A 22,951-nucleotide genomic window follows, 5' to 3' on the forward strand; every position below is an offset into this window, starting at 1 on the left:
GGATTTAAAAGATCATAAACGGACGATGTTTTCACGTCCATCATGTGTATACTAACCTACCGGAAAGAGAGAGAGACCGGAAGTTTTCTGCAAATCATGTGATCAATCAAGGGAGAGAATTCTAGTAGCAGAACATCCCACTGGAAACAAGGTTCATCATGATTGAGCAGAAGAAGGTCAACTAAAATGAATAAAAGGGAAAATGAATGGTAATTATACAACTAATGATAACTTTAACATTCACGCGCCACAAAAAAGGCGCCAGAATTTCATGTTCTAGATCTACAGGCTTGCCGCAATTTAAAATGTTTTGTTTACATTGTTTATCAGCTGACTATAGAGGGTCTATTTGCATGTTGTTTTTTTAGTATTTCAATGTTTATCCTTCTGATCTATGGCATGATACAAAACGTTTATTATTAGAGTTGTTGCATTTAGTATATTACGCAGGTATTAAAATTTTAGATTATTTTCTTTTTGAAAGTAATGTAGAGCAGAATATTCCTCAATAACTAAGATATTGGGTGTCGGTGGATAATGGATATGATGAGTTGGTGTTCATCTCATATTGTAGGTGATGATGGACACTCGGCTGAGAAACAATCCATTCTTACAAGGCTACTTGACTCTGTTAAACAGGTAGATCTGTCACTTAATAAAAGAATTCTTACCAATTAGGTCTGACTATCTCACTAGCTCCTAAGGTTTCATTGTTTGCATATTACATGTACTTCTATAAATAACACACCCATTATCACACAACAAAATGTTTTTAACAGATTAAGATATTTGTGCAGTGTTATTACACGAGAGATAATTATTATTTTATTTTTTCAGTGTCAAGTTCGTTTTGGTGGCCGAACAGAGCTAGCAGCAGATGCAGACAGCAGGTAAATTAGTTTAACATACAGCATTAATATACAATTATTATAATTATTGGTCAATTTGTACTGGTATAAAACCTTATGAATTGGCCATATGTTGTTAATACTTAAAAAATCTAAATGACACCATGAAATGGCATTCCACAGACATTGCACTGCATCATTGCAGAAAAGCATTGATATCTTGAAATAAACTCATATATACACAACAAAAACTAACTTTAGGAAAAAACCTGAGATGAAAATATTTATTGCAATGAATACAAGATGATGATGAGAAATAAACCATGTCATTACAATAAAAACAAAGTGCAATATAGAATTAAACTCAGTACTCTTAATGAAGATGATGAAACCTTTTACAAACGAAAAGCTAACAATTCTGGCTTGACTGTTTCAGAGTTTCCTGTCTGTGTGCTGCGTGGGAGGTGGCTCTTCAACATGGAATGAAACAAAACAAGGCTCTTCTGGCCCTGAAGTAAGAAAGCTCTACATAAAGCAGAGTTTAAAAAAGCTCTTTTTAACTGGAGACCAAGTAAACTTTACATTGATTTAAACTGTTTTGCAGGCAGGTCTCTAATCTTCCTGGTCTAAACAAAGTGACAGACATCATCACAGACATCACCAGTAAGGAAGCAGACCCAGGTAATCACGACTGAGGACTCTCTCACTTTCTATAATGAAAGCAGTAGACAGTTTACAGTGTGTAACTGTTGTATGTGCAGGAGGACAGTTCAGTGTGTAACTGTTGTATGTGCAGGAGGACTGTTCAGTGTGTAATTGTTGTATGTGCAGGAGGGCTGTTCAGTGTGTAATTGTTGCATGTAAAGGAGGACAGTTCAGTGTGTAATTGTTGCATGTAAAGGAGGACAGTTCAGTGTGTAACTGTTGAATGTGCAGGAGGACAGTTCAGTGTGTAACTGTTGTATGTGCAGGAGGACAGTTCAGTGTGTAACTGTTGTATGTGCAGGAGGACAGTTCAGTGTGTAACTGTTGTATGTGCAGGAGGACTGTTCAGTGTGTAACTGTTGTATGTGCAGGATGACTGTCCAGTGTGTAATTGTTGCATGTGCAGGAGGACAGTTCAGTGTGTACCTGTTGTATGTGCAGGAGGACAGTTCAGTGTGTAACTGTTGTATGTGCAGGAGGACTGTTCAGTGTGTAATTGTTGTATGTGCAGGAGGTCTGTTCAGTGTGTAACTGTTGTATGTGCAGGAGGTCTGTTCAGTGTGTAACTGTTGTATGTGCAGGAGGTCTGTTCAGTGTGTAACTGTTGTATGTGCAGGAGGACTGTTCAGTGTGTAACTGTTGTATGTGCAGGAGGACTGTTCAGTGTGTAACTGTTGTATGTGCAGGAGGACTGTTCAGTGTGTAACTGTTGTATGTGCAGGAGGACTGTTCAGTGTGTAACTGTTGTATGTGCAGGAGGACAGTTCAGTGTGTAACTGTTGTATGTGCAGAAGGACTGTTCAGTATGTAATTGTTGTATGTGCAGGAGGACAGTTTACAGTGTGTAAGTGTTGTATGTGCAGGAGGACTGTTCAGTGTGTAACTGTTGTATGTGCAGGAGGACTGTTCAGTGTGTAACTGTTGTATGTGCAGGAGGACAGTTCAGTGTGTAACTGTTGTATGTGCAGAAGGACTGTTCAGTATGTAATTGTTGTATGTGCAGGAGGACAGTTTACAGTGTGTAAGTGTTGTATGTGCAGGAGGACTGTTCAGTGTGTAACTGTTGTATGTGCAGGAGGACAGTTCAGTGTGTAGTTGGTGTATGTGCAGGAGGACAGTTCAGTGTGTAATTGTTGTATGTGCAGGAGGAAAGTTCAGTATGTAATTGTTGTATGTGCAGGAGGACTGTTCAGTGTGTAGTTGGTGTATGTGCAGGAGGACAGTTCAGTGTGTAATTGTTGTATGTGCAGGAGGAAAGTTCAGTATGTAATTGTTGTATGTGCAGGAGGACTGTTCAGTGTGTATTTGTTGTATGTGCAGGAGGACTGTTTAGTGTGTAACTATTGTATGTGCAGGAGGACAGTTCAGTGTGTAATTGTTGTATGTGCAGGAGGTCTGTTCAGTGTGTAATTGTTGTATGTGCAGGAGGACTGTTCAGTGTGTAATTGTTGTATGTGCAGGAGGACTGTTCAGTGTGTAATTGTTGTATGTGCAGGAGGACTGTTTAGTGTGTAACTATTGTATGTGCAGGAGGACTGTTCAGTGTGTAATTGTTGTATGTGCAGGAGGACAGTTCAGTGTGTAATTGTTGTATGTGCAGGAGGACAGTTCAGTGTGTAATTGTTGTATGTGCAGGAGGACAGTTCAGTGTGTAACTGTTGTGTGTGCAGGAGGACAGTTCAGTGTGTAATTGTTGTATGTGCAGGAGGACAGTTCAGTGTGTAATTGTTGTATGTGCAGGAGGACAGTTCAGTGTGTTCAGATCCCTGGATGTTCACTGTGATAAACCTTTGGCTGACTGGTTATTGTACATAACTCTGTAGTTAGCATTTTACTCTGTATGACTTTGTGATTGACATAGCATTAACAGAAGAGTTTATATTTAATGATTTACCTAAAATTTGATAGCTATAGATTTCTTTTAATACCCACAGAACCAGGAACACACTCATTTGAATGGTTAATAATGATTGTCCAACTCTCCTGTTTGTAGTTTTCTGGCAGTATGTCAAGGAGAATTTGACCAAGCATGAACAGGACCGGTTTTACACGCTCAAGCATATTAACACAGACTCAGGGCGAGGGCGAGCATGGCTCAGGTCGGCCCTCAATGAACACTCACTGGAGAGGAACATGCACATGATTCTGGAAAATGAAGAACTCCTCAAGTAAAGCCTGTTTCATTAAGGAGTTTGATAGCTACTCATTTCATTGCAGTATTGTAGAGGCTAACCTTAGAGTGAGAAGTGTTCTGTTTCAACCTTGTTTATAATCATTTCAAATGTGGTTGAAAACTTTATTTAGCATAATGTAATATTATACCTTTGACTACAAAATTAAGACTATAGCTATGAATACATGTAGTAGATAATATATATAATGTGCAGATAAAATGTGCAATGTGTTTGGGACATAATGCGAGATTGTCCAGTTAAAACAAACAGGTCAATAGGATTTTAATAGTGAATGACATAAATGTTTATAAGATAAATTGTATCTTGTTTGTTGTTGACAGTCAATTTTACGAGAGCTGGGCCTTCATGAGAGATCAGGAAAGGAGTAGCATGATGCCAATGATGGCCGCTGGTGAGTTCCTTTTAAGGAGGCGATAAAGAGGGAAAGAGAAGTCTTACAGACATGAGCATGCAGAAGTAGTTAGATTTCTTTACTAATGAAGCCAAACACTGAAGGTGTACTCTGGATACTTTATTTCTGTTTTGTAGGGCTGGGCTCCATCCTGTTCGCGATTAACGTAGATAACCCTGACCTTAATGCTGTGAAGAAATCGACCTCCACTAATGTCAACATTCCAGTTTCCTCCAGACCAGTCCTGGATAAAATAGCTAACGAGCCCCGCCCTGTGATAGCAGGGGAGGAAACTAGAGCTTCTCTCACAGGTAAATGTACAAAAACGATATTAAAATGAATAGATATTTTTGATAATGGGAAAGAGGGTTGGGGTATTTCCTTTTATAAGATATATGTTAAAAACAGTGATGTTGCCATACTCAATCATGAAGTTTTGAATTAAGGATTTACCCATATTTTTGCATGAACTCCTGTGTAGGTGTAATATTTTCATCATTTTGAATTTATATGATCTTTCACAAATGTATCATATTGTGAATATTTTGTAGAAATAAAAAAGAAAGAGAAGAAGAAAAAGAAGAAGAATGCCCATATTGTTAGTTTTGATGAGGACGATTCCGGTACATTCAGTGCAGACCCTGACCAATCAGAGCAAAGTTCAAAGGTCATGGTAGGGTCATCGGAGCTATCCCAGAAATCAATGGGAAAAACTGTTGATGAGACGAGTGAACTGGTCTCACAGATTAGTGCAGTACGAATTCATGACAATGGTAGTAGTGACTCGGGGACTCACTTGTCTGTAAATAGGACGCTCCAGCGAGAGGCGAGCATAAACTCCCAGACATCGTACGACAGACCGCCCAGTGTTCACTCCCTCAGCTCCACTGACCTTGACCTCAGGTATAAAGGCTGCCAGCTTCCTTTGTTTAATCATACTACTTTTGAAATATTGAAAAGGCTGTTATCAATCACTCAAGCTATTCTTCCATTGTGATTATATAGATATTTTTTTATTAATTTTGACTGTAACTGGTAATTACACTATTCATCCATTTTGATTTCGACTTCTGTTAATTACAGCATTTAAATATTTTTGGGGATTATAACATGTTTCTTGTATCTGACAGTGAGCCTGCTCAGGTATTGGTTCCTTTATCTAAGGAGGGTCAGCCAATCATATCCAGTGTTGTGAGGGGCGCGTCCAGCGACTCACTCAGTACATCAGGTAGGTGATGAGGCTGTGCAGCCATTGTACAAGGTGTTGCAGATTTCACTTAACAAATAATACTACAGTAAACATACCTGACTTGTTTTTATATTTACTAAATGTCATGTTTATTTTTTTGTGTAATTCATACAAACATTTTCATCATTTGTGAAAAATAAATTACATCAATTAAATATAACATTAGAGTTAGAGTATTCATTTTGTGCTGTTTCCAAACTTCTAATCATTTCTATAATTTGCATGCTTTCATTCTTGATTATCAGTGGACTCTGTGGGGAGTTTTCCCAGGTTTAATGGCTTCGACATTGAATCAGCGGCACTAGCACTGGACATGGCCCAAAAGGGAACTAACTCCAGGTACAAGTCAACAAGCCTGTCTGTTACAGAGAATTTTTTAACAATTCTGTGTCTAAATACTAATCCTTATAAATTGAATATGCAGACCACATAATTTGTGTTGGCTTCATTTCAAAAATTTTGAATTTGAATGTCGTAAACAATGAAAATAAATAATGAATAGTTTGCTTTCTGTGGTGATAGTTGGTCAGTGACTGGGGACTTGTTCTAGTTTCAGGACAGCAGGAGACGGGGTCAACATAGATGAGGTCATTCAGAAGGAGAGTATGTCAAACGGTAAATACATTGCCTTCATGGCACTGGTATTGTAATTGGCATGATGTTTTGATCTTTATATACATTGTACATGATGATATGCTGGAATGTTTTACAGAAGAGTTGAAGAAGGCGGTGGTAGCCATGATGGTCCGCAAAGATGAAGTGGAGGAGCAAAACAAGTAAGAGGCTCTGTAAAGTCAGTTATCTTTAATTGCTCTGTGAAGTCTCTTATCTTCAAGTCTGTGAAGTATGGTACCTTCAACTCTGTGAAGTATGGTACCTTCAACTCTGTGAAGTCTGGTACCTTCAACTCTGTGAGGTCTTAAACCTCCAACTCTGTGAGGTCTTAAACCTTCAACTCTGTGAAGTCTGGTACCTTTAATGTGCTGCATTTACTGGCTGTAATTGAATCAGTTACCTTCAGATTTACTGTATAAAGACCAAGAATACACACTCCCTGTGCTACTATATAAATAGTGCCTGTTTGGGAGGGTAACAGTTGAAATTGACACCCCGAGAAAACCATTGTCAACCGACGCGAAGCGGAGGTTGACAATGGTTTTTGAGGGGTGTCAATTTCAACTGTTATCCTCCCAAACAGGCACTATTTATTTTATTATACTGAATGTCTTAATTTTAGAGATTTTTTTACTGCTTTTATATAGAAATGACGTGAATTTCACAACGAACCGTACGCGCATAATTTACGCGCATGTAACAATTCGTTGTGTTACCCGTTGCTAAGTGTGTTGCTAACACTGAGGGTAATAGAACGGATTATCAACTGCGTCGAAACCAATCAGATTTCAGTATTTAACATGAAAGTATAATAAATGTATTTGTATCAATAACTCACAAGTAAAGTTTTGATTCACTGTGTACACAACAGGAATATACAGGCCATGCTGCAGCAGGAGATGGAGACGTCGTCCTTGTTGAGAGCGGAGATGGAGGAGATGAAGCAGACGTTCACTGCCAAACATGAAAAAGAGCAGGCTAAATACCAGACACTCCAAAAGTAAGTAATATATTGACAAACTAAAAAAGGAGTAGGATTAATACCATTTTTCAAAAGTGAGGACCCACTCTAATTGAATGTGATTATTTTCCACTTGTATATTTAAATTAATGATTTGCAGATCTTGTCTTATTAAAGTTTAGAATAGGTACTGTATAAACAGAAATCATGATAAATGGCAAGTCAATGATGTTAAAATTGTATTATTTTTCTTTGCAGAGAGAATGAGTTATTGAAGCACCAGTTGAGGAGATACGTGAACGCTGTACAGATGTTAAGAGCCGAGGGGTCACAGGTTGATGGTAGGTTGCTGTTGTCTTTCAGTACAGTAACACCTACTCGACCTGACTCTCTCATAGTCAGAACCCACTGGTTGTCTGATGAAGTTTTAAAATTATTAAGGAACTGATATATTTAGTATCTCAAATAACGGTCAAAGTGGACGGTCATGCAGATTATGCTTGTGTTTCTTAAAGTAAGTCAGGCTTTCTGTATTGCCTGTCAATGTAACTTTCTCATCAGCTCAGTGCAGTGGTTATTGAGGTAGCTTTGCACATACTTATGCAGTAAGTCTTATACTGATGTCTGTCCACTTGTTTACAGAGAGTTTAGGAATTCACCTTGAGGAGCCCCAGCCCTCCATTCCTCCTGCCAAGTCAACGGTAGACTACAGTCACGAGGCGTCAGAGTACGAAAAGAAACTTATTCAGGTCAGAAATTAGGATACAAGTATTAAAAAATTACTTTAAAGAATATATAAATTTATAAAAGTGCATAATGGAAGCCAATGAGATTCCTTTTTCACCGTGCAGTATAGTTGCCTTTACCATACATGAATATCAAATATTTGTTTGAGAATGTTTTATTTTGAATGCATGAAATGTTCACTGGAATCTTTTCCTATTGTACTCAGGTAGCAGAGATGCACGGTGAGCTAATGGAGTTCAATGAGATGCTGCACAGACAGCTCAACTCCAAGGAGGGCTTCATCCGTCGCCTCCAGGGGGAGCTAGTGGACCTGAGGGGACCGGTAATTGTACACCTCCAAGTCTTGTATCTGTATAGGGACCAGTAATTGATTAGATGTATCTCTGGGGATTGGTAATTGAAGTCCTCCAAGCCTTATATACATATCTAAGCATTTGGAGGGCCCGCAATTTAAGTTGTACTTCTGGCCATCTGTAGAATATTGTGTGTTTGTGTGTATTCTCATACAATGCTTTGCTCATTATGATGTTGTTGCGTAAAAAATCAATTGACACATCATTTCAAGACTACCTCTTGACCCTTTAGACAGGTCACACAGAAATTAACATTTTGCTTTTGATTAGGTTCATACTGTACAAGAAAAACACTTGCAAATGAAAATATAATACAAATGATGCAATGAAGTTTCATAGTATTATGTTCACTAGAAGAATGAAATGTGTGACACTTCTATAATTATTTCAATGTTTTCTTCTTTCTGTAAGCTCCCCCAGGACTTGCTGTATGCCGGTGAAGAGATGCCCCCAGAATCCGAGCAGCACCTCCCAGTCCGTACCCTGGTCAATGTTTGGATCCCTGCTGCCTTCCTCCAGGGGGCGGCCTCAGACGCCCATCATGTCTATCAGGTATGCCTCCACTGCCCTCCAGTCACATGGGGAACTCATCGTGGATAAATTGCTCCAGTCATAGGCTTTATAAATCTCATTATAACTCACTCCTTGTAAGGACGTTAAATTGCTGAATATTCACTGTCGTCCTTACATTTCTTATGCTGATAACTCACCCGAGCAGGGGACATAATACCCGATATTATTGACATCTCATTTTTGTCTTGGGCATTACTGTGGAATCATTTAAATTCATAGGGGCCAATTTTCGTGGATTGTGAATTCTTTGTTCATTCGAGGGGATGTAATTTCGTGGATGCGTCGGTTACTGTTTCAGTAACAAAGATAACTCTCTCTAAAATTGTTTTCGTTGAGGGTTTAAATTCATGGGGGAGGGCTACAAACAAAATACCACGAAAATTGAGCCACCTCGAATTCTAATGATTCCACAGTATATAGCAGATCAGGGCATTTTAAATTTCACTGCCAATTACAGTGGAAACTTGTGGCTGATAACACAGTTTAGTCTGTGTATTGTTAAGCTCATGATATTAAAATTACTATTGTTTAGGGCATTAAATTGCTCCTGGCTAAAAACTGACTCACTTTAGGGCTTTAAGTAGTGCATGATAACCCAGTCTTGTTCAGGGCAATAAATTGGTCATGGCTGTTATGCATGCTAGTTTTGAGCATCACATGGCCGATAATGCACTCTTATATGGGGCATTACATGACGGATGAATCACTCTCTTGTGCATAACATTGTTTATGGCTGATTATTTCACTCAAACTATATTTCAGATATATGTAAGAATCAAAGATGAAGAATGGAATGTTTACAAAAGATTCAGCCAGTTTCATCAAGTCCACAACCAGCTAAAAAAGATATATCCCAAAATTGGCAAATTTGAATTTCCTCCAAAGAAGAATTTTGGGAAGAAGGTAATAAGTCCTTTGATGCATTACCGGTATATTGTGTATTGTAGTTTTGTTTTCCATTGACAACATCAGACTAAAATTCATCATAAATAACCCTAAAAAAAATTTGAAAATTGAATAAGTGACTTTAAATTCAAATTCATTGATAATTTCATAGAAAGTAAGTTAATTAATTTTTGTGGTTTCACCAATATTCATTGAATACCAATTTTCTTTTTATTAATTCCATGGAAATAGTGTCCAGAATTATTGATGAAGCCTCAGTATTTTAATATACGGTTTATTGATATTTTTTCTTATAGCAGATAATGTTTATTTGAATTTACATGTTAGTCTATTTTAATTTTCCAGGACGCTAAGGTTGTGGAGAACCGCCGCCGTGTATTTCAGACATATCTCCGCCTGGTGATCAACGACGTCCTGGACAATGATAAGTCACAAGACACCACAATCAGCAAGGATAGCTTCATACAGCGACTACCTTTCTTCAGGTGAAAACCAATTATCTGTCTCCTTCTTAACCTAGTTTACTTTCTGGATTATATATTAGATCAAGTTTAATAAGATGTATGATTGCTTTGTTAAAAATATTAATATAGCCATTAGGAGAATCATAATTCAAATAAAAATGAGTTTTTCTTTGCAAATTATTAATTTTTTTCGATAGATTTTCTTTTAATTGTTATTTAGATGAAATACATGCAATCAAATTGGAGTCCTTTATTTATCGGGTAGATTATATTGGTATCATCCATGTGAAATAGAGAAATAAGGCTTACTTTTATTACATGTGTATGAATGATGAACTAAGTGAAAGCCAATTTTCCGTCAATTAATAAACCTAGTTTGTTTTGTACATGAATACTGTTATACAGAGAGTGAAGTTTTAATAGCTTTACTTTGGAATTTGTTTGATTGGTACTCTTTTGATATCTAAATAAAACACTTGTAATTAAACTGGAGTCCATCATTAAGCTAGCTTTGGTATCGTCTTGTTGAAAGAGAGTAAAAAGGGTTACTTTTACAGTTTAAATGATACCACAAGTTATCATAATTCACCTCTTAGATCTTTATCAACACACTATGAAAAATTTATTTTGGTATTGTATTTTTTCTATGATTCAGTGATAAAACTGCAGAGAAAGCAGACTCCAAGAAAGTCAAGAAAGCGGCTTCATCTTCCTCTCTGTCCACCAGTCCAGGGAACCAGTCAAGTCTGCCGCAGCCTCAGTATGAGGGGCTATGATCACATGACTTCCTGTGATTGGTTGTTACATACCTTACATGTATATGGTTGCAGGGTATCAAGGATTGTTAAGCCAGGGAATGTAAAGGACACGCATGAATATGTGTGAAGCCACATTTGTTGTTATTTATTGTTTTATTTTTTGTATAAGCTATTGAAGAAGGTTGATGTCATTTCATATTGTATTTTTAATCAGAATAGAAAGAAATGTGTATTTCATCTGTGAAAAAATGTTTTATTTGCCTCCTTTACAGTAATTCTTTGAAATATTTAACTGTTTTTACCTATTTATGCAATATTTTTATCTCGATAAAAATGAGATTAAGCTTCTGTATAGATAACGGTATCAAACATTTTTGGGAGCTTGTTTATTCTTATTCTATTTAAAATGTGTAATTATAAGTTTTTCTGGTTAATGTGAAAAGATCTACCATCACTGAGAGTAAAGTTTAATCGCATCAGTTTTGAAGAAAATAATGTAAATATTTACAGATTCTTCATCAGAACAATCTGTAGCTGTGTTTTGTAATATTTTAAAAATACCAAAAGTAAACACAGAGGTGGGTTTTTTTACCAGTAAATATCGATAGTAAGAAAAAAGATCTCATTCAAAGGCATGGGACATTGTTTACATGCATGTAATTTTTTAAAGAAATGAACTGAAGATATTTGATTGAATAGATATATATTTACAAATTTAGAGATATATACTCTGCAAGACAAACTTATCAGACATTTTACAAGGCAAGGCCCTGATCAAGAGAGGGAGAGTGCAATATATACCTTTGTGTAAAGAATCACCATCGTACATTCTGTTGTCAAGTTTGGCATATATTGTGTTATTTTTTAGTCAACTGTTCTTGGGTGACTGGGATCATCTACCTGCAATGTTTTAATTGTAAATGTAGGAAATTGTGACACATGTTGTGACTTTTACAGAAGACAGCTGTTGTACAGTCTGTCTCACTGTGTTTTTCAGTCAATCCATGCTTTATTTTGAAGTACAATCTTGTGTATGAATGAAGCCATTGTCAGCTTAAATGAATGGTTTTGTATATACATGTACATGTACTTGCATGTAAATTTACTTTTTCTTTTACAAGTGCACATAAAAAGGAAAAATAAGATAGCACACCACACAGTTTGATTATTTAGTGCCAAACTTTCAGTTTTCACGATTCTCATGGTTTTTCCAGTCAGAAATTTACTGGTCTTGCATTCTGTATATTGATTTAATGGCATGGTTATTGGTGGAATATAAATGGTATGTAAATGTAATTGCTAAGAAATGATGTTTCCATTGTAAGGAATTTCAAGTTGATATTAATAGCCACCAGAAAATTTAAATCAAGTTTACTCATTATGATTTTGCAGCCAAACTCGTCGTCATAAGATATAATAAAATGAAGTCAAAGACATTGATGTTTGTCCTCACTGTTCAACATAAGGAATTGTGAAATCTAAAATGCCGTACCTGTCATCTCACTTGGGAGCCTAATTTGCTGATTCAGGGGAAAAATGTGATGTTTGATTCAGAAGTGTTAAGTTCTAGGAAAGAATTGATATATACTGAAGGTCTAACCTATTTCAGTTAATGAGATAATTAATACAGAATTTACCACTTTTTTCTGCAGAAACATTTGGAACTTTGATTCAAAAACATTACTTTTTGCAATTGTTAGTATTTTGGAATTGGTCACATGAATTTCAAACATATAATGTGATTGATTTCTTTTTTATCAGTACTTCGAGATGATACTGCAAAATGTAATGTACATTAAGGGGGATGTGCAGCATTCTTGTACATTTGAGGATAAGAATGTAAACAATTCTTGAACTGGCTTGTTTCTGCTCAAAACTGGCCAAAAATGTTGCCAAAAGATATAAAAGCAATAAATATGAAGTCCTACATGTCAATATTCTGTTTCATGGTAATGAATTATAAATTTTTTTTAAAAATTGAGTCTGTTTTATGAGTATAATTATCATTTTGTATGCAATAATAGGACAGTGCATTTTTAATTACAGTTGAACTTCGGTATCTCGAACACCGATATATCGAATACAATGTATATGTCAAGGTGATTTTTAAGTCCCAAACACTTAAACTTAAAGTATTTTACCCTTGATATCTCGAATACTTTGATTTATCAATATTTTTAACCAGTCCCATCTAGTTCGTGATAAGGAGGTTTGACTGTACTTAAAACAGCTGTTGAATTGAGCAGCTACAGACTTATTTTGAAATTTTTAAATTTAAAAATCTGAAAAAATTCAAAAATCTGAAAAAATATGAAGGGGGGTAAACACTACAACTACAAAAAATCCTCTGCTATTCAATAAACCAAAATAGAACTCGAATAATTGTCTAACCATGGTACCTGGGAGCCAAAATTGGTTGTAATTAACCTGTTTCTCTGCAGAATTCGGCTTAAATGGAAGAAAGTGAAGAATCACAAATTAGTATCCATGTTTATTCCTTGTTGTCCATTCAGTGGAATATCCCATGTAATATTTGATATTGACAACAACAATAAAGTATTGGCTATAAAGTAAAATCCACTAAACAAGTAACAAAAAAGGTATCAAAATTTCTAAGACAATACACAAGCTGTCCTTAGAGATCGTCCAGAGGCTGTAGGTTAGCGTTTGAGGTAGCTGTTTCGTTCGCACTGTGCTGATCGCTGCTGGTCGACAGATTCCCCGAGGCGTCGCTGTTCCTCCTCCAGGTTCCTGCCTGTTCCACCTCCTGACTGACCACAATCAACAGTTCTTTTTCCCCATTCTCCAGCTCTTTTTGTAAAAACAAAAACAGGGACTCCTCATCCCCAATGGATTCTGGGGAGTCCAGTTTCGAGTCTAAATTATAATAAATGTCTTTAATCCTACGAATCGCAATCCAGTGTTTCCTCTTGAAAGGAAAGTGCAGTAAACCCCATTTATACTCTGAAGGTGTGTTGAGAATGAATCCCTGGATATTTTCAGGCAGAAGGCATTTTATGTTCCTATAAAAAAGTGATTTAATTGAGCAACTGTGAACTAAGATTTATGTTAAATTATTAAAAATAACTTGCATTTAAATTTACTGGTATATGTAACTCATGTTTGACCACTATCCTTTTTTCAATTATGCAACCTTATTGGATTTTAATATGTACTTAATTGGAAAAAAAATACTGTTTTTATTTTGTTGACCAAACCCCCCCCCCCCCCCCTTAGTAGCACTTTAAATTCTTATTACTCAATATCAATATTTTCTTCCTATACAAACATTACACAGTTTTTTCCATGAATGTAGTTTCACTTGTTCATCAGTATCAACTGTCTTTTTAAAACCCCAAAAAACAATAATGTAATTTTTTTTCTTTCCTATTAATGACATATCTATATAGCCTCAGCTGTAAATGTTTACAATTTGAAAAACCAATGCTGTCTGTCTGTCCGTGTGTCTGGACTAAACCAAGATAATGTTGTCAGATCTTACACCTAAAAGCTTAAAACTGATACTGCTCATACTCACTTTCTTTTATCAAACCATATGGTTTCACAACTCTTGGTTTGGACAGCTGCCATTAAAACATTGACATCATAATTTCCCAGTCCCAATAAGCTGCGGTGAGGGTTAATAAAATGATCTGGAGACAATCTAAAATCAGAGATAATACCCAAGTTATTATATGCAATTTCTAATTTTAGAGACAATCTAATTAAAATCAGAGATATAACTTCAAGTTATTATATTCAATTACTGAACATTGGTCACAATGCATATTCACTTAAAGTATCAATCAAGTGAAATTGGCCACAGTTTCCCAAACAAAACATTAACCTTAACAGTGTCTATACCCTTTAAAAGTTAGTGCTATATACATGTATACCTTCCTGAAATGACTTCATATTAGAGTAAAATGAAGCTAAAGTTGTAAAATGGCACACTGATACAAATCATTGCATAGAACATGTTTCAACAGTGTTCATCAAATGCCTACAGCACGTCAACCACATTTTTCTGGTTGCTACAGACCTGCAGCCAAGCACGGCCATGCTTTAACTAGCAGTACCTGATACAGATGTCATCCAAATCCTTTTTACAGAAGGCCTTTTGGTCCTGGAATAGATTGTTTAATGCGTGAAGGGCACATAACTCCTTCACCTGCCTCTCGTGGTAAACCCCAATTTCCTTATTTTCCGTCATATCTTTCTTGCACGAGTAGTTTACTCCCATAACACCACTCGGCAGCACCGAGCGACAATATCCGTAATCGACTGTTGTTCACATTCTTCTCAATCTAATCACCAACTTTAAAGTTACCGGTTCTAGTTTCACTTTGTTCCATTAGCTTCGGAATATGACCACCCAGTTCGTTGAACGATTTATGAGGTTGTGTACTTATGAATGCATATAAGTCGAAATATATCCAAAGTCAGATATAAATTAGTTGAAATGAAGTACCTTGTATGTTTTGGTGGGTTTTTTTTCAGAAAAAAAATTCAGGTACGAATAACATTAATGGAATTTCGATCCCGATCAGAATTGTCAGGCGGTTTTTATTTTATATATATATATATATTTTTTTTTTTTTGCCTAGAAACTGGTTTCTGGGGGTAAACAATATTGAAAATACATTCCTACGTGTATGTTGTTGCCTTAAAAATAATCCAAAGCCCGCCTCCAATTAATGAAAACATTCTCGGATAAAAAAAGCTCGTTGATCTCGACTCCTCCTCTATACTTGTATCATAATCATGATAAATCATCATCGTCGTCATAGTCATAGTGTGACATGTGGTGTTGAGGAAAAAAGTCCACATAATATATATCAGCTGTTTCTAGAAAATTGTTCATCTGACACTGACTTCGAGTCAAGTTGACGAAAAGTTTATCTTTGCCAAATGGTGAATTTTTAATACGTACGTACCTCCTATGGCACGCCAAATTCACAGAAATGAGCTAAACATGGTTTCACATTTGATAAATTAGGTTATCGACGGGTAACTATAATTTACGAACCTCAAACTATAGTTAACGATTCGTTAACTATAGTTAACTATAGTTTACATCTTTAAAACTATGTCTAACGCACGGTTGTAAACTATAGTTAACGAATGGTAATCTTAGTTATCTTTCTGCAAATAACGTTAACGATAGATTTTGCTGTTATTATTAAATATAGATTCACATATGTAAACTATAATTTACATTCGCTAACCATAGTTTCACAATCATGAAACTATATTTATCAAAAATACCATATTTTGCAATCGCAAATGGTTGTTTTCAATGTTAATTATAGTTCTACACTTCTGAAACATAAATGATCGCGCTAACTATGGTTTACAGATGTGAAATATAGATTAACGGCGTCAAATAGAGTTTCACAGATAATAAACTAGGTTTATCAACTGTTAACTATTGTTTACGGACGCTAAACTATAGTTAACAATAGTTTATTGTTAACTATAATTTACGGTTCGTAAACTATTATAGTTAACGATTCGTAAACTATTATTAATGATCCGTTTACTATAGTTTTCATCTGTAAAACTATATTTAACGTTTGTAAACTCTAGTTAACGAATTGTAACTCTAAGTTTATCTTTCTGCAAATAACGTTAACGATAGATTTTGCTGATAAATATAGATTCACATCTGTAAACTATAATTTACATTCGTTAACCATAGTTTCACAATCGTGAAACTATATTTATCAAAAAATACCATATTTTGCAATCGCAAATGGTTGTTTTCAGTGTTAATTATAGTTTTACACTTCTGAAACATATATGATTGCGTTAACTATGATTTAAAGATGTGAAATATAGATTAACGACGTTAACTTTAGTTTTCTGTCCGTAAACTATAGTTTACAACCGTTAAACTTAGTTCATCGACCGTGAAACTATGATTATCTCATTTTTGTGAATTTGGCGTGCCATAACTTCCCTTCGTTTTGTTTCAGAATTTAATGTCTTGTCCAGCTAGTAACTATATATAATAATAATCAAGCACAGAATCAATTTATCACCATCCTCGTCATCATCGTCATCAACATGCTGAAAGTACATCAACAAAGTTGGATTTAATGTCTTTTTAGACGGAGGCTGTATAACAGCATCCTTATATATATTGTGATTGTCTTGCCCGTGACGTCAAATAATGTTAACCATTCTAGCGATGGACGAAATAATGAATAATTATGAGATTCAAATTATAAACATGGTGTGCTTCTTTGTCTCTGTCGTATATCGTTCGTGTATTATCAAGTAATCTCCCGCAGAGACTATCTTTCTTTACAGCTGCACCCCTCTGCATCTTTTGATTCTTAAAGGCCGAGAAAATAAGCACCGCCTTCGAATTTACCTGGTCCGTGTACCTGTGTCAATCAACTAAATTGAGGCCCCAACTACACCACTTCAATTTGTGCGATTATCTGTGAAGCTTGAATAATATAAATCCAAATCCCCCTAATTACTTTCAACGTGATCGTACGTAGTATGACGTACATGTTTTCGTTTACCATGTTGAGAGAGAGAGAGAGAGAGAGAGAGAGAGAGAGAGAGAGAGAGTTGTTACACATGCGTCCTCTCTCTTTGCTTGAAATTAACCATCGCAAACAGTGTAGAATACATGTACTTCATTGTTAGACATGCTTCTTTTCTCTTTACTTGAAATCAAACATCACAAACACTGTAGGATACTTTATTGTTATGCATACTTCTTTTCTTCTTACTTGAAATGAAAACAATTAGAACAAAACTTTTCCCCTCTGATCTTGGAAGGAACGCGTGGTGCACCTCGCGCATTGATTTGATTGACAGGGGTACCACGTGGACTCGGACTGAAACTGCATACTGGATTCAATCACAGTGTACTTTATTCTTTTGTGGATAATCGAATACTAGTTTTATGTATATATAATATTAATATAATGAATGAACGTAAAATTACGCCTAAAACACTCTCTCTCTCTCTCTCTCTCTCTCTCTCTCTCTCTCTCTCATAAAGATCACAAAAAGAGAATATCTGGATCGACTCTCATTAATCAAGAAACCCCTTCTGTAAGATAGAAAGGGGGGGGGGGGTTGTACAGTAAGACGAAGTAGTTTGCAAATTAGAGATTATTTTTTGTCTTGAAAACAGGTGTGAAAACCCTTAGGACATGCCATTTGCTACCTTGGGTTTCACTTTGTAAATCACTATACACAGGAAATAATAGCGACTTAAACTTAATATACACAAGAAAAGAAATGTGTACATAAATAATTCGGGTTGTATGCGTTTAATAAAATGTACATTTCCCATGTTGTTTTGTGATGCAAAATAATTACCTCTTTCCATTTCTTGTAAAGAATAAACACCTTTAAGCTGTAATATAGCAATCTTATAAGGTAAGATAAGAGAACAACACTAATTATTTTAATATTATCTACCTAACTCTGGTGTCAACCTGAAAAATATCATTGCGACCTTAAATAGTAAACCACTTCGCGAATATTCTAACATGATAAGCGGTAAGCGCGCTGTTTTTCCTTAAATAAAAATATCATATATTGTCATTAGTTTAATTTCCTCCGAAATGATGCCGCCGTCTATCAGTACTTTGATTCATAATAAGGAAACAAAGGTAGGGGAGAAAACCCAGACAACTGTAACCCTAGGCCTAAGACCGGTGACAATCATTGGTTTCCTCTCTTTCAACTGAATGACAATTACACTAGTTTTATTTTGTTGCCTAGTACATGTAGTAATAGATTTAAAGTAAGATCTTAGTCGGTCATACATGATCCAAATAACGGAGAACCGTAGGGTGCGGAGATGAGGTGATCTCATCTGGGAAAATTACTCCAACAATTAGGAACAAACAAAATAAATAAATTAATTAATCAATAGAAGTGTCCTGATGATATAAAAATATTAGTATAAGACTTGCCAAAAATATATCTATATTAAAAACTATGTTTAGCTGGGGGTTTTAGAAAGCCTTGGTCGGAACTTACAAGAAAGTGTCATGTTGTAAGTTTTGTATTTTCTGGGTGGGTGTAAATACAAAATTTAAATTGTTATGTTGTAAATTTTGTATTTACACCCACCAAGTAAATTCAAAATTAACAACATGACAAAAGGGTAATCCATTTAATTAATTTATATAGATTTTTTTTCTCGGGAGCTAGAGGAAAACTTTATTATAAATCAGGCCACTTTGTGATAAAAATAACCAAACACAAAGAGTTTTGATTTTTATATTTTTATTAGAAAAGATAAGTAAAAATAAAGCAAGCCCTATATAGTCAGCATGGTGGCGAGAGAAGAGACGGCTCACCATGCATATTCGCCGTTCTTCCTCACATCTACAAAATGTCATGATCATATTTATTCTTAAAAAGTTGAAAAACATAAGAAATACTGTTACATATTCATTAAGCTAATTAATATAATAGCTTTGAGTTACTTGTAAATTTTTACGACATTTTTAATACCTTTTTTACACTTTGTGACACGTGTGTGTGGGTGGATCAAACAATGCCGCAGGGGCGTGGTCAATATGTACGTCAGATATAATATACGTCATCGCCGAATAGGCTAGAAAATACAAGAGAGGTGTGTTCGAATGGAGTGATACATGGAATATAGTTAATATACTCCTTTTCTAGAATAAACCTAATTGATTAAACATAGTTTTATTGACAATAATATACAGTAGCCCTATGTACCACTACAACTAGTCCTATGTAGTATATATATATATATATATGTAGTATATTGTGGGACACGACTACAACTAGCGTTATGTAATATAGTATACTAGTTCATAACTGATTAAAAAAATGTTTTCGGAACACAGAAAAGGAAGTTTGTACCTCCGTTTAGAAATCCATGTTCTGCTTGTAGCACCGGCAGACACGTGCCGGGAGAGATCTCTGTTAACATCCGGTAATTGATGATGTCAGTTCCGGGTATTGAGAAGCGCCATGTTTGGATATTTAGTGGATTTTTCGGAGATCCAACGTATCCCGTTGAAACGAGTTGTGCATCAACTGTGAAATATGACTAAATATATATTTGATCACCTTATAATAATCAAAAAACGAATACTTATTGAATATTCCTAAAACCATCGTCTAATAGTTTACAGTATTAAAGGTCATGGAAAATTTTACTCAATAGTTATAAGTAAAATCAAACGGGGGGGGGGGGCAGTTAAATTATTAGTTTACAATCACATTACTGGAAATAACACTTACAGCATGCTATCTTATCAATTGGTTCTTTACAAAACTCTCATCATATATTACAGTCATTGGAGGTTAAAACTAATTATTTACATTGCAGAGAAGATTACGTCATATTTTCACGTTATTTCATAAAGAAGATACACGTTAGTTTACAGTCAATATTTGAAGCAGTCACGAGACAGGAAACAACCACGTGCATGACAGTTAGCAGCCATCTTACCCGAAATGCACCGGTCCTGAATGGTGGCATTCATGTGGCTCTCTACGCAGTGATCACCGTCTATCTTAAACACCCTGTGCTGTAATACGACAAACCTTTTATGCATATCAAATATATTTCTGTTTTTAAAAAATCTTTATAAAGTATACGTTTCCATATTACAAAACATGCAAATTATGGCACGACTTGATAGAACTTATTTCACCTTTAACTGGATAAACTTTAATTTTGTCAAATGATGAACTTTCAAACAGAGTAAAACCTCATTTCAGTGTACATATTAATTAAAATATGGTATGACCTGGTCGAACTGAAAAGAGCACGAGCTTACCTTGGCGAAGTCTGCTATTTCCGTGTGAAGCAGGTGCCCGCCGCCAGGTAGAGTTATACGAGTCTCTGTTCTTGACCGCTCTGTCGGGTAATCGAAATAAAGCAACACCCGGTTCTGCAAAGAAAATGTCTTTACGTGAGAAACCGAAAATTGAACAGAACTTTCATAACTCAGAAGTATGTAGAATCCTAAAATATATATTAAAATTTGAGAGGAACTTTGAGAGGTTTTTGTAGAGTCATAGAGACGACGCTGAATTTTACTCAGGATAAAATGATTTGTATTCGAAACTATTGCAAATAAACATGCAACTTGCAACCAATCATGCTAAAATTTCAAAGGATCATATGATAAATATTTGAGCTCATTGTTTTTATATACGCAGAGACCACAAATTGTTTTTAAGAGTGCACCTACGTCAACAATATTTGGACCGCTGTTACTGAGGAAACCACCCGTGACGTCCATATTAGACCGGAAGTTAGTCGGCACACAGCACCTGGTGGCTGATTCTGTCAGTAGGACCTGCGTGCAGCAGATGAGGAGGAGGAAGCTGTAAATTCGTAGAGACATCGGGAGGACTACGATATAAAGAACTCGAGCACTGACCATCTTACAAAGGTATATCTAGTGCGCTGATAAGAAATGCATGACATGTTTTGAAAAGTTCGGAATTCCGTCATATATGTGTTCTCAATGCATGACCTTCTTATCCCAGATAATTCGCTACGATTTGGAACATTATATTTATGAGACGCAATTAAGATGCTTGTGTTTCAACAAAAGCGCTCAATGATAAGGAAAAATAGGAATCGATCTATATATATATAGTGAGAGGGTCGAATATTTATTTTTCCTTTTCATTATCCGAGATTAACCTTTACAAAAAAAAAACGTCATTTATCATGACAGTGCCAAACACTCCGTTTTCGGAATCCGGCCAGATTCTTTATCTTATAAAAAGTGTTAAGTGTAAAAAGGTGTACAACGAAAAAACTATTCAATGAATATCCTTTCCTACACGATCATTTTGTCAAATCAAATAAAGAAAACAACTTAAAAAGCTGAAATTATTAAGCTACACATTCTTCTGAATTCAAGTTATTTCCCTCTTATTGATGACAAGTTAAAGAAACCAATTGTTGTGTCTCGTTTCAGCAAATTCGGTCATTAAAGATTTTACTAGAGAACGGCGAGGAATTCTAGCCTAAATGTACTACATTATCTACTAGTGCCCTTGACCTTTCCAGCGTTCCGGGTCCGACTCACGGTGACCCCAAGGTCAGAGTATACATGTACCAGTAATTGGTTATCTAAGTGACGTCAGATACAATATACTCCATACGCCAATTCACTGAAGTACATTCTGACAATATCACGAGTGACACGAGGTTTGTATACCTGCCAAGTGTCTTAAAAACTCTATGAAACAAGAGTTTCGGAAAACCGAGTAACTGACAAGTAACTGACAAGATTTGGTTATGGGACCTGTTCCTTCCATTATTCAGTTGATTTACCTAACATCCTTGGATATGAGAAAAGGCAAGATGGACGCCGGCGATATTTCTGGTTACGGGTACATGCTATAGAAAAATATCTTAATCGTCAAGAGTCAGTGCCGTTTACTTAAAATTAATTTTTGTTACACTTCTAAGCGAAAAGTTTATACCTCTATAGAGATATACTACCAGTACAGTATAGAAAAAAATATCCTTCCAATAAATTACACTTCTGCGTCGCCTTTCAGTTAGTTTTGGAGCAGGTCCCAAAGTGAAAACTGCAAGGTCCTAAATTCACCAAAGCTGTTTTGACTAGATAGGATTTCATGATTTATTCAGTGATAAATAAAGTTTTCAAGTGCTGAAAGCTTAAGTTTATTATTTGGCCATATCTTCACCAAACTTGAATGGATGGTTAACCTTTGAGTAAAATGTACTTGACAGGCTTGGGTGATTCATGTAAGCCGTATGATTCAGATGCTGGAGAAGTTTCAGTCCATGTTTAAATTATTACCAGGCAAATCTTCACCAATCTCGGATGGTTTATATCTAAACCTTTCATGACAGACTCCGATGCTGAATCTGAGTTTAAGGTTTTAGAGACTTGGGGAATTTACAGTTTTTGGAGCAAGTTAAAATTTCAGAGCAGCTAGATGCTATACTTAACTAGCCTCTGGATTTTAAGGTACACTGTATTTAGAATTATCGGTATAATGGTTAAAGTTTGATTATTCTCCGAACATTAGAGCAAATTGGGCCGATGCTTCTCTCTGGTTTCATTGGTCATTGACTCTTTCTGAACCGAACACCAGTCTATCGCAGATTAACCCCCAGGGTACCATCAAAAGCCGAAACTAATTGGAATGGTGTAACGCAGATATGAT

At 35.7% G+C, this 22,951-nt stretch overlaps 3 protein-coding genes across 3 annotated transcripts; 1 reads left to right on the forward strand and 2 right to left on the reverse strand.

The window, feature by feature from the left end:
• Positions 1-71: 71 nt before the first annotated feature.
• On the forward strand, positions 72-11,270 carry LOC105336479 (sorting nexin-29). The gene is made up of 21 exons (XM_034456926.2): positions 72-209; positions 575-639; positions 838-890; positions 1,285-1,362; positions 1,453-1,529; positions 3,547-3,721; positions 4,069-4,139; positions 4,277-4,450; positions 4,691-5,042; positions 5,270-5,367; positions 5,634-5,727; positions 5,939-6,003; positions 6,101-6,164; positions 6,875-7,003; positions 7,223-7,305; positions 7,607-7,713; positions 7,917-8,033; positions 8,476-8,616; positions 9,400-9,540; positions 9,889-10,028; positions 10,663-11,270. Exons 1-21 carry the CDS (start codon positions 203-205, stop codon positions 10,781-10,783), a joined length of 2,352 nt encoding a protein of 783 aa, XP_034312817.2. The 5' UTR covers positions 72-202; the 3' UTR covers positions 10,784-11,270.
• Positions 11,271-13,243: 1,973 nt separating this feature from the next.
• LOC105336478 (josephin-2) lies at positions 13,244-15,156 on the reverse strand. Its single transcript, XM_011440801.4, has 3 exons — positions 14,845-15,156; positions 14,304-14,429; positions 13,244-13,788 (listed from the first exon to the last, which is right to left on the reverse strand). The coding sequence occupies exons 1-3, from the start codon at positions 15,006-15,008 to the stop codon at positions 13,401-13,403; spliced, it is 678 nt and encodes a 225-aa protein (XP_011439103.2). The 5' UTR covers positions 15,009-15,156; the 3' UTR covers positions 13,244-13,400.
• A 3,857-nt stretch (positions 15,157-19,013) lies between these two features.
• Positions 19,014-21,301, reverse strand: LOC105336477 (uncharacterized). Its single transcript, XM_011440800.4, has 6 exons — positions 20,986-21,301; positions 20,569-20,682; positions 20,238-20,316; positions 19,643-19,819; positions 19,262-19,364; positions 19,014-19,132 (listed from the first exon to the last, which is right to left on the reverse strand). Exons 1-5 carry the CDS (start codon positions 21,178-21,180, stop codon positions 19,267-19,269), a joined length of 663 nt encoding a protein of 220 aa, XP_011439102.2. The 5' UTR covers positions 21,181-21,301; the 3' UTR covers positions 19,014-19,132; positions 19,262-19,266.
• Positions 21,302-22,951: the final 1,650 nt, after the last annotated feature.

This window comes from Magallana gigas, chromosome 7, assembly GCF_963853765.1.
Source record: "Magallana gigas chromosome 7, xbMagGiga1.1, whole genome shotgun sequence".
In the NCBI taxonomy this organism is placed as follows: Eukaryota; Metazoa; Mollusca; class Bivalvia; order Ostreida; family Ostreidae; genus Magallana; species Magallana gigas.